This window comes from Seriola lalandi, unplaced genomic scaffold, assembly GCF_002814215.2.
Source record: "Seriola lalandi dorsalis isolate HSWRI2012SDOR001 ecotype SW California unplaced genomic scaffold, Sedor1 jcf7180002054956, whole genome shotgun sequence".
Classification (NCBI taxonomy): domain Eukaryota; kingdom Metazoa; phylum Chordata; class Actinopteri; order Carangiformes; family Carangidae; genus Seriola; species Seriola lalandi.
In genome coordinates, this window is record NW_019525507.1 from 2,295,164 (window position 1) to 2,307,935 (window position 12,772).

General features: G+C 40.1%; 1 protein-coding gene across 1 annotated transcript in view; it reads right to left on the reverse strand.

Annotated features, from left to right (window-relative positions):
• Nucleotides 1–12,772, reverse strand: part of cnksr2a (connector enhancer of kinase suppressor of Ras 2a) — a 49,174-nt gene that overhangs the window by 35,845 nt on the left and 557 nt on the right. The window contains exon 2 of the mRNA XM_023395060.1: nt 283–446. Coding sequence (XP_023250828.1) covers nt 283–446 — 164 coding nt within the window. The remainder of the gene's footprint in view (nt 1–282; nt 447–12,772) is intronic.

The following is a 12,772-nucleotide window of genomic DNA, read 5'->3' on the forward strand; positions in this document are numbered from 1 at the left end:
TCCTATACTTTGCACTTCTTCCTCCATAATATGAAATGGATTTATAGTTGCAAACTCCATTTTTATTTTAGATTGTTACAGTGAGAATTGGGAGATTCACAGATTTGATGCAGGACACTGACAATTTACCTCCTGCAATCTATTACATTGGGCATTCAAGCAGAACAGCATACATTACATCTGCAGCTGTACAAACTGGTAATGGGAGTCCAGCCCTGCATTCAAACTAAAAAAAAAACAAAACACACACACACACACACACACACACACACACACACTCACCAGAGCACAGAGCAAGTCGACGGCCTCCAGAATGAGCTCCTGGTGTCCGATGCGAGAAACTCCCAGTTCCTCCAGCTCGGCGTGGCTAATCCTCAGCAGCCTCTCCCCACACACACCTCCGCGCTCAAACACACACACATACTGCTGCAAGCAGTCGTCCAGACCTGCAGGAAAAACACACATATTATCGAGGTTACTCACAGTAAACAATCTCAGATTTGTTCCAAAATGAGATCACGACCACAAGGGAATCAAAAAAGAATAGTGAGTATAAAACCTGATACAGGATTTGTTATGGATAAAAACTTTTCTTTTACCTAACTCCAATATAACTGCAGTAAGCTGTGAACATCCAGCATTATATCCTACCTCTGATTCTTATATTTTTTTAACTTAAAAAAAAAGTCTTCCTCTGACTTTTCCTCTAGCACCATCACATTTGTCTGTTACTCAAGTTTACAACCAAATACCTGCAAAGCTAATCAGCCTCAGCTGTGCCTTGTGTTTACTGCTAATTAGCAAATGTTAGCATGCTGACACGCGAAACTATGATAGTAAAAACAGTAAACATTAGCGTCAACCATTTTAGTATTGTCATCGCAAGTATGTTAGCATGCTGATGTTAGCGTTTATCCTGAAGCGCAGCATCACAGAGCTGCTAGCTGCTAGTTCTAGCTAGCTAAAAAAAATAAGCAGGACAGGTTGCAGCTCTACAATCAGGAAGAATTAAACAAAAAAAAGCTTATTTTCACTGGCACACATTTTTACTTACTTAAAAAAAAAAAAAAAAAAACTCGATCTACGTGTTATTTCATATATCTCTCATGTACTTTCAGTACCACGAGGGGTAATTACCTCACATTTCCCCTGCTCTTCTGAGAGACTCTTGTAACGGTTATCACGGGGCTACACTGTTGGTTGAAGGTGGTTATATATTGCCTGTAATTGAATCTGTTTTTATGGCAATCATGAGAGCACACATAAGGTAGCTGGAAATGATGGGCTGTCGGCGCTGGAGGGGAATCTCGTCCTCACAACACCATCACTCTTCATGACCCCGTCCACGGCTCAGACACTCTTCAACCCATTCATACCCCCCCCCCCAATCGATAACTAGACATATTCCTACTTGAAATTATAGGTTTCGGGCTTCACTCCAGAAGCAGTAATCAACTTTCATTGCTTTACTTTTCACCAGCGGTTCTCCCTCTCTTCAAAGTCTTGCCTATAAGGACGACGGATTTCTTTCAGTCTGCGCAAGAGAATGTAAGACACACTTTTCTTGCAGCTTGTTCCACTTCATCTCAGATCATGCAACAGCTGCTGTGTAATATTTCAGCTTTTTTGGCATTTTGTAGATTTCAACCCAAAGCAGCTGCAAAAACCACAGGAGCATAAGGTAGAAGGATGAGTTGAGGATGAGTTCATTTTAAGAGACATACAAAGGCCACAAAATTAGAAACTTATTTTGTTTTCTTTTCCTCTTTTCATATAACATTTTGTTTGATTTTGAGGCCTGTTTCACCACGCAATGAGATTAAATGGAAAGAGAAAAGAAAGACAGAAACTCCCAGTTTCCCTCTCCCACAGTGTTGCAGGGACTGATAAAGATGATTTACAAGATTTGGACTTGTATCGTAGCCAGAAAGCTTTACAACCTCAAAATCTACCAAAGCCAGTATGTGTTTGCGAGATTTAATTAAATTACTGCAAATCATGTTGTGTTTATTTTATATTTTTGCTGACCAATTTCAAACGCAGGTAATACAAGTTTTTCCTACAATACATATCCAGACATCCACTGGTTTTCTTTCATTTCTGTGCAGTATGAAATCAATGAGCAGACTTCTGAAACTTGCTTGATCCATGACGGTGAACATCAGGTCAGGACTACAGTAAAGTTACACTATTGTTGCCTGGTTGTTGCCATTAAAATACCAAAGTTGCCACATGGCAGCTTTGGTGTTGAATGTGAAGTCACACGCAACTTTTTCTACTGTCTAATAGAAATGACCTCTATATGCAGCTAATTTGCAACAGCAAACGCATGTTTTCTGTTAACATAATGAGGAAAGTGTTGTTAATTAATGTATCTGGCAGGGGTTATTAAACTTTTTTATAGTTGTGTTAAGGCACTTGCAGCATTTGGTTAAGGTTATAGGGAAAGATCGTGGTCTGGTCTAATACAGAAAAGGTTCAGTTACTTCAGACACAACATCTTTATTTAGATTTAACCAAAACCATCTTTACCCAACCTCAATCCAACGGCTTTTGAAACCTAGACACAGATGGGACCATGGATGTGAACCCTCGTCTCTGAGGTTACAGTCCTGCACTTCGTACATCCACCATACATCCCGATCACTTCCTGGCAACTCCGCTAGCGCTTCATTCATTACAAAAACACTGTGTCTGAACATAATCCAGCCAGTGTTTACGTTAGTCAGCACAATGTGATTGAGAAAACAATATAGTGATAAATAAATGTAACTTACAGGAGACAGATTTATTAGATACACACCCATCCAGAAAGGACACACTGGCCAGAACATTGGCACTAGTGCAAAATTATCCAATATGAGTATAATTCCTACGGCTGCCTGGCTGCATCCTCTAGTCTCTCTTCAAGAACTTTGTGTCTTTGTAGTATCAACAAAATGAATAGTAAACTTTCAGACAGTCTTTTAAAGGCATCCATGGTGTTGCACTCGACTGTAAACGCAAAAAGTAATGGAAGTACATGTGCAAACCCTGCTGATATTTTCACACTTCTACACGTCTGGCCAATTCGCTGCACACATTGTCGGATTATCTTTTTCTGAAAGTTACAAAAACTGCAGAACGCATCCCTCTTCACTGTGCAGATATTTTCTTAATTGATTAGTAATATTCACATTTCATGTAATCAATCATTCAACATTTTCTGGTTCCAGCTTCTAAAAACATGAGGATTTGCCGTTTTTCTGCCGATACAACAATGAATATCTTTAAGTTTTGGACTGTTGGTCGGGTAAAACAAGCAAATTGAAGGCATCAGCGTGGGCTCTTTGTCAGTTAATTGAGAAAGGTTAATTGATGCTGAGAACACTTTGCAGCTCCAGCTGGGAAACTCAACTAAAATATATCCAAATTTGTGACACACAGTGGCATGGCTTTTCAAATGGTTTGTTGTGATGTATGAATCTTTTGTGCTTAATGGATTCTACAGCGTAGGACCTCCACATTATCTGCATTTAAGTATTGTATTGGAAGAGAACCACTTGTGGATCCTGACTTACTGACTACTTGTTGTGCACCTGTGCACAAAACTGCAGCAGAGAAAGGGGCATTGTATGAAGTTTTAGAAACAAAGTGGCCTCAGATCAACACTATTTACTGCTTTGTGTCCAGCCAAGAGTCTCAAAAGGACCCAAAACAAACTCTGTATCTGAAACACGAGTCGAGAGACTGGAACAAAAGCGGTAATGGACGGGCAATCAGGCAGCCGTCCAGGTAAGACTTTACACTCTGCTGGATTGTGTAACGTCTGTGTTGTGAGTATATGTGGGACGATTGCTCTAGCTCTGCGAGCGTGTGAGTGTGCGAGTGGATGGGTGCGTTTATTGTTGGTGTTGTGCATGTGTGTGTGTGTGTGTGTGTGTGTGTGTTCGTCTGGCTGGAGCGGGTTTGCTGAGTCAAAGGAAAGCAGATCAAGACAGAGCTGCTCAGCTGCAGCCCCTGGCTCCCAAAACAATGAATGTATCCAGCTTCTAACCTCTTAACAAACAGCCAACTGGCAAATGCACACACTTCAAACACACACATACACACACACACACACACCTCTGAGGAATGAGCATTGATTTCCCCCGCTTCAGGTCCCCGCTTTATAATACACTCATCTATCATAACCACACTAACAAAGATGGGGGGTGGGGGGGGTGGAGCAGGATAGCAAGAGAGTGGAGGAAAAGAGGAGAGAGGAGAGAGAGAAAAAAAAAGGAAAAAGGCAAAGAGGAAAAGAAAAAAAAAAAGCCAGCTGCTAAATTGCATGCAAACTATTTCACACACACTCACACACACACAAATTCCATCTCTCATCAGCGTCAAGCATTTGTCGGCCTCTGCACCCTCCCCATGCTTCCTCCCTTCTCCCCCATCTGAAGTCTAAATGAAGCGTGCAGTTCCAAAATGCCATATCGAGTTAGGGGAAAGAAAAAGAGAAGTTGAAGCCTGAAATCACGTCATTTTATCTTTTACAACAAGAATTAACAAAGTTTTTATGGTCTGAAAATGAAACGAAATACAAGCAATCAATGTGAAAGATTAGGCATCGTCTTTTCACCATTATCTCACCCGACAAATTGATTCCACTGACCCCCCCCCCCAAAGGTCACTTTGTAATAGCCTATAGTCACAGTCGCATGATCAAGCAGCACCTGGGTGTCAGGTTCACTGCAGAGCAGAGGGTTTTGACGGTAGCAGCTATGCGAGTGAAGATGTGCCTAAGGCTACTGATGACAAGGACCTAGTTTTTGTAGCATCTATGAATCAGATCTAAAAGACTTTAGTTTGTCGAAGATGCACTTTGTACAATATCCACGTTGTAGTAACCACAAGCTACTGACTGTGATTAGTGATTCACTGATTTGGATTTGACCATAAATGACCAAATATATACTTTTTGTGTTATTGTTAATGAATCACTAATGACCCAAGTTACGTATCACAGTATCATCATTATATCATGTAACTCCCTGTTAAACCATATTGTTGTGTTTCGAATAATATAACATGTAAATTATTCTTTAACTTTGGATAAACCCAAGCAAGCCGTTCCTTTAGTCTTTATTCAGCTCTAGTTTCATTCTTCAATGTTCTCATCCAACTCTCAGCGAGAAAGCAAATAAGCATATAAATATATAAAAAGAAGCTATTCTGCGTGAATACTGTATACTTTGCCGTTCATACCGCAATACTTGTATATAATTCGTATTCTGAATGCAGGACTTTTGCTTGCAATAAAGTACAATATGTGACCAAAATTATTTGGACAGCTCTATACTTTTGGTTTAGGACTGTTTGTCATGGCCCAGTCTAGGTCCTTTACTTCCAATTAAGGGTAAAGCATACAATTCTTTGGCAGTGATGTGCTTCCAAGCTTTGTGGCAACAGTCTGGGAACATGACAATGATCTTATGCACAAAGCAAGGTCCACAAAGTTATACGTTTTCCCAGTTCAGTGTGGAAGAACTTAAGTGGCCTGCACTTTGGGATGAACTCGAACACAAAATGCGAGCCGGACCTTATCAGTGGAAGATTACCAGTTCCCGAAATCTTGTAGAAAGCCTTCTCAGAGGAGGGGAGGCTGCTACAGCAGCATATTAATGTCCATGTAACGACACACATTTAAGTGTAATGTGGACATACTTTCGGCTATGCGGTGTATTTTTACATTGTGGTATTGCTAAGTGAGGCGTCTGAGCACTTTTCCCCTCTAACAGTGAGACATGTTTTAATGAGCGCTAATAGCGGCTGATTTCTAATAGATGTGAAGCCGTTTTAAACAATGTTGGCTCTCACAGGCAAAGTGTTAGTTGCTGAGAGGCAGAGAGAGGCAGACAGAAGCAGAAGGGGAGAGATACACTGCGTAGCAAAAGTTCAGTGATAATCAGCATCGCTTATCACTGGCAGTGAGGGAGAGCGTGAATGCCCTGAATACTGATGAGTCAAACTGTAAGTGACGTCAGCAAGCACACACACGCCCACGCAGACTGAAACAGAAACTGAAAACAGTGCTATACAGCTAATACACTATAATGACTGATGTTTAGGATTCATTCTTCTACTGCAGTGGTCCCCAACCTCTTTTGTCAAATAATTACCCCACAACCCTTTCAGGTGATCTGAAGTATGACACCGCCAATAATTTCAGCACATAATGACAACCATTTATTCGTTAAATCAACTGTTTGTCTTTTAGGTTACAAGCTAGCTATTAACTAACTATTTTAAACCTTTAATTCTCGCTTAATATTTCAACCATTTATCATTTTTTATCTTAGCTTTTACCTGACAGTTTCAACCATTTATCAATTGCTTTCTGCTAACTATTGAAAGCAGCTATTTGTAAATTTGGCTAAGCAAACGTTAGCAGCGTTAGCAGTAACAACTGTTTACTTGCCTGTCTAGAAGAAACTTTGCAAGTTCAGCATCGAACTTCAATCCTTCATTCACCCAGAGGTGTCTCGAGCGCTGGAAAGCTACGTTAACTCTTGTTTTGCTTCTATTTCTATCACTACTTTTCTTCTGCTGAAGTTAGCATACCTAGCCTAACCAGCTAGCCCTGGTCCGGCTGAACTCTCCAATACAGAGTCACTTAGCTAGCACTGTGAACTATTTAGCCATTACTTTGATAGAAATTGTTTCAATCCTTTCCATTAAGCAAACTTTTCAACTTACAGTTACTCATTATGTTTAGTTTTTTTTGTTCGTTTGTTATAATTCAAGTTGTAATTTTTCCTTTTTTTTTTTCTTTTTTAAATTAGCTGCTTTGTTTTTAATTAGTTCCACCTGTGGTGTTCCTACCACAGGTGGGAACAAGTAGGACCCCAGGTTGTCATTATTCTACTGTATGTGAATATGCTAAAATGTACCCGTTTTAACATGTTCCAGGTTTTGCTATAAATTGACATTCACAAGGCTCAGTGTAAATGTCTGCGTGGGTTTGTTGTATAACGGTGTCTAATCTGTACAATCACGCACTCATATCTCTGGATGTACAGTACGCGTGCACATGTATGTGTGTGTTTGTGAGAGTTCATGTGTTTGACTGGTAAAGAAAAAGTGTGATTCATAGCTGACTCACACATTGAACTCCCACAGAGGCACACTTTTCACAACAGCAGGCGAGCCAAACTCCCACAAACACCTTCTCTCTCTCTCTCTCTGAGACACACACACACACACACACACACACGTCTAATAAAACTAGATTTTGCGGTGACTTCTGGGATGTTCGAGAGTCCTATAAAAGATCTGGCTCTCCCTGTCGGGTTATGTGTCATCTGTTCCAAGCACTCTGAGGCTTCGGTAACAATAAAAGTTAGACGTTCACCGTGTCCCTGGGATTTGTAAATGCAGGATCTTAGAAGCCCGACAGCTATTCAAAGTGAGTTTATGACCAGAAGGTTGCCAGTTTCAATCCCAATGTTGTCTGGGAAGATTTTGCATCAGGGAAATAAAAAACACACCCCACTCCTTCATTAATAACAGCTTTTTGTGCTTTTAGTGTGTAATTTCTTGCATTTCCTGAGAGTAATTGTTGGAATTCACTGTAATGTATTCAACCAGAAGAATCTCTTCATTTATCTGATTTAATACCATTTGGAGACCTCAACTTCAAAACAGTCTGTGCTCCTTTTCTCTCCCCATCACATCAGTTTTGTGCCAATAAAATCAGGCGAGCTAAAAGTACAGACCTCATGCATGGGAAGGCAATAGAAAGAGGAAACTCAAGCAAGATGAAGGCAACCCTTTCCCCAGGCAATGCTAAAGCAAAGAAATGTTGATTTGATTTAGAAATTTTCTCCTTGGAATTTTGCATTTCTCAATAAACACATCGTTCACATTTAGTTCCCTGAAAATTTCTGTTTGTATCTGGTATTTACAACTAGAAAGGTTTCAAAAGGTTTCAACGCCATGAGCACAAAAAACTTTCTTTTTTTTTTTAATACATCACATTTTCAAGGTAAAATAGTAAATCTATTATAGCCAAGTTAAAATGAAGATACTTAGGGTTTATCAAAACGACATGATGAATTTGGAAACAGCACAAACCAGATTGCTGTAGCGTGTTTTTTAACCCTGAAATGGAAAAATATAGGTCTTTTGTGTGATAACTACAACAAACATCTTTATCTCTTTTTTTGACCACACATTTTGGGTCAAATGTCAAAGGTGTCGCCAATACTGACAAATGTTTCTCCATCTTTAAGCTTATTTGTTTTGGCGTTACAACCTACAGTTTAACTGACCTTACCCTCACCATTCTGCAGCAGACAGCTGTTTTCAGAAATAAAAACAATTCAATAATTCATTGTACACTACCTGCTCAGCACTGACTGCTTCCTGTAGCTCACCTGTTACTTTATGTTAGCTCGTCGTTCTCATACAGCATACGCAGCATGCAATATTATTGGCAGATTTACCACTTGAAATTCTTAGTAATTTTTAGAGACAACTGGTCCTTGATTTCACACAGATGTTGGAAAAAAACCTAACAAACTGTAGCTGGTTAAGCTAACGTAAGTCTTTTAAAACAAAACCTGTAAAGGGGGTCTTTGAATATGCATGATATCATGCTAAAAGACTGCAGCTAAAGCTAACAGCAGAAGTTGGGTCCCATATTATGAGATGTTTTCCTGAATTTAAAAAAGTATATCTATCTATCTATCTGTCTCGAAGACATGGAAATAAAGAAGCAGCATTGTTCTTCTACCTCCAAATGATAGACTTGTCTTTTAATCTTAAAGTGCACGTACCAAACTGTGGAAATGACAACGGTAAATTGTCTCCATTTAGGAGGCTTTCTAAACCCCTTACTTTGACGCTAATTGTTCTTCCTGTTGAGTGCTGTGGCAGCAATCGGGTTTAAAATAAGAAAATTATTGAACATAACACTCAGCTTTATCGCCGAGTATGTAAACCCAGAGCTGTATCACGCTGGAGTAACATTTAGAGGCCTGCCTGGACTCTTTGGCCACCGAGGGACCGAAACACTTTCCCGAAGCACGTTTGCTCTGTAGAAACACAAACTGACGGATGTTTTAAGTAACATAAATCCCCATGAGTCTTGTCATGTCTCACCTTTAATTTAAAAACAAAAAGTCTGAAAAAGATCAAGCCCACAGACCAAACATCCTCTGATCCTACAGGCTGTCACTATCTGGCAGCTTTCTCTTGTGGTAAGAGGTGTCATCAGATGTGCTCACGGTGCTGTCGCGGCAGTTTCACTGCTGACTTTCAAGACTAGCGATCAAATTCATGCAAGAAAAATGAGCTACGGCTTCCTGCGTGAGCAGATGATAGCAGGGCACATGGCACAAATTCCCACCATCCCCAGCAATGTACAGTAAGTTCTCATATTACTATTGAAGTCTACCACTCCCATATTGTTTCAGCCTCAGTCGTGCCAATGCAACACTGTCGCCAAGTCAACAATGGCCAGACCTTCTGGCCTCAAGCGCCTGTGGTATATGTGATCTGTATATGTTATTGTACACACACTCACACATACACACACACACACACACAGTATACAAATACAGTATATCATGTTTCCCTCTGTCGCCACAGACACACCCGAGAGACCCAGCATGAACCGAATACCACACTAAGGCATGCCACGTGTGTTGTGTGTATATGTGTGTGTGTGTGTGTGTGTGTGTGTGTGTGTGTGTGTGTGTGTGTGTGTGTGTGAGTGTGCAACCAAATGTCCGAGGACCCGGGTGGAGCCTTCTGTTCAAAGCGGGTGTGTGTGTGTGTATGTGTGTGTGTGTCTGTCAGCTGTTCTGCACAGACGGTCTGAGGCGAACAACTCACCATACACCCACACACACTGACTGCACCCACACACACACACACACATACACACACACACACACACACACACACATACACACACACAGGGGCACTAATAAACACATGCCATATGCACATGACCAACCAATAACCCATCCAATGATGAGGCTCTGAGAAAGTGACACAGTACATCATGTAAATAAGTCTTTGTCACAATTTACATTTACATTTTATTGAAGCATGTGAGTCAATAGATTGCCTGACCTGCTTTTTATGCACGAAACAGACATGATGAATAACAATTATTTCTAATATTAGTTATCATTAATCACTTTTTCTCAGCTTATGTGGAGGGTGGGACTTTGGATCCGGCTGTGTTTGATAGATGTGGTATGAAACATGGAGCGATGATGAATGTTGGCACCCCTGATCGTCCTGATGAGAGTGCTGTAAAAGGTCAAAAGGTCAAATTCAAACATAAAACAATTTGTCATACAGTAGGTGGTATTTTTTTGACTTTGCTGGGCCAGTTTTTTTTTTAATAGACTTCTGTTGGATGATGCATTAAAACCTCACAGAAATAACAAGCAACAACAGTGAAAAAGCAGGAATTTTTGGAAAATCATTTTTGAGAATCGATTCTTGACAACAACATGGTATCATTTTTAATGTGATAAAAATATATCATGCCATGATACTATTGATCTAACGACCTATTGACGTGTGTCCTAACCATGTCCAGCAGGAACAAGAATGGCTGAAAGCAAAATGAATGTTGACGACACTGAAGCGTAGGAGAAATGTTAGAAGACTGTAACAATAAGCTTATATTAACATCTCAAGCAAGAGGCGTTCAGTTGAGCAACGAGGACAGCCAGTAAATTACAGACCCTGATGTCGTGAGGAGAGAGCAACAGCTGATGCGAGAGCTGAGCAACCAGACAAACTGCATTTCTGCGATTAATAGTGGCAATAAGAACGTTTCTCTGCATCTTTTACAACGATATCAGCCGGTTGTTTTTTTAGAAAACTACCTTCCAACTGGCGCCATTGCAGATGAAATTTGTTTCACGTTTGCTTTTCCTGCTTTGACAAGTCAAAATGTCTGCTGTGAAAAATATCAACTGGAGCTTATTATAACTGTTGTGAATCAGACTTGACCACAGCCTCCATTTTCCAAAAACTACAGCATTTTTACAACCACCATTTGGGAGTGTTTGATACTAAAAATATAGATTTTTGGTGGGGTATCACAACCCCCAATTTTGTTTTAGCACCTAGTAACTCCCCCAGATCCCATAAATTTCCTTCCAGCTCTGAGTTTAGTTTCAAAAACGCCAACAGCTGGGAAACTGGGAGGAGATTTTAGGGAATGATGGCATTATTCACTGCTACCAAAGCAAGAATTATAGCCTCTGTATGAGCCCAAATTGCTTTTATGAACTGGATACACCCTCCCAGAAAGTTCGGAATGACCTTCATACAGTTCTTATTTTGGCAGAACTGGATATACAGTATATTACTTTTTTTAAAATGGAAGTTATGCCATTGGCACCTCAGCTAAAACTTGGCTCTTAATTGAAACTAAATGAGGTAAGATAATAAATCTCATCATTGCACTGCTCTTAAGTGTGGCAGGTCTCCTTTTGGCAGGTGTTTTTGGGGAAGCCTGTGTGATATTGGCACTGGATGTTGAGCCAAATGGAGTTGTTACCAACATACAGAACGTTGTAATTATATTGGCAACAAGTCGTCCTGAATGTGTTTTATGAGAGGTAAATTAAAAGAGGAACAAATTATAATTGGTGGAAAACCTAGAGCCTAAAGGGAAAGTTTCTTCTTTTCAAAACTCGATGTTCATTGTTGATGATTTTTTGAGTATTTTATTGTGTCAAATGCAGGAAATCTGTCAGTCACATTGTCTACACTGGGTCTTTATCCACAGGAACAACAATGCTGCACTGTCAAACAGCAGCGTGGAGGCTGGAACACACAATGTATCAGCAACAGTCATTCTCTTTTTAATGTGTAAAGGAGTTTTACGATGTTCGCTCAGGCCGCTGGGTACAGACCTAATCAGCCTGCCTGCTGAATTATGCATGACCATAATCTCTGGTCTGATCACTGCGAGATATCACAAACACTGTTATAAACAAAACTCAATTACTCTTTCTGATAAATACTAAAACACTGATTTAGACTTTTTGTGTGTTTTTAATTGAAGTTTTTTTTCTCCTTAAAGACTCTGTGTACTGCTTCTCACCCACTGATCTCGGTTTGACAGCACATGAGGGGAAAGGACTTTACATTGTCAGTCTTACAGGATGGATGAATTGACCTCAATCCTGTTTTGTCAGTCGTCTCATGTTAAAAGTCTCCTGTCTGCAGAGGCAGAGGAGGGGCCCCCCCTGATGCCCCCCCCCCGCAGAGTAAGAACTTGTTCAGAACCTCTATATGGGGCAACTCTTGTGCTGGAAACTCAAAGAGATACAAAACAAGAGCAAACTGATGCAAAAAGGCCATAAACAGATGTAAAATGATTAGAAAGTGATGCATAATGCCCAGAAAGACACAAAATGTGCACTACATGAAACAAAACCACCATAAAGAGATGCAAAAACAACCACAAATTACATAAGATAATGAACGACCACAGCAACCAAAAGACATGAAAAATGACCACAGTGATGCTTCACTACTACAAAGAGACACCAAATTACACTAAATGACTACAAAGAGATACAAAACAGAAACGAAATGCAAATAGACATGAAAGGAGAACAAAGATCATTTCCCTTTCAGCCTGGGCGTCTTGCTCCTGCTTTAACATTCATGTATTACACCAAATAAATAATGTATCTACAGTTTGTTGTAACCAATAACCACTCCTTTAAATCTGAGTCTCAACACATTTCTTAGTCATCTCCCA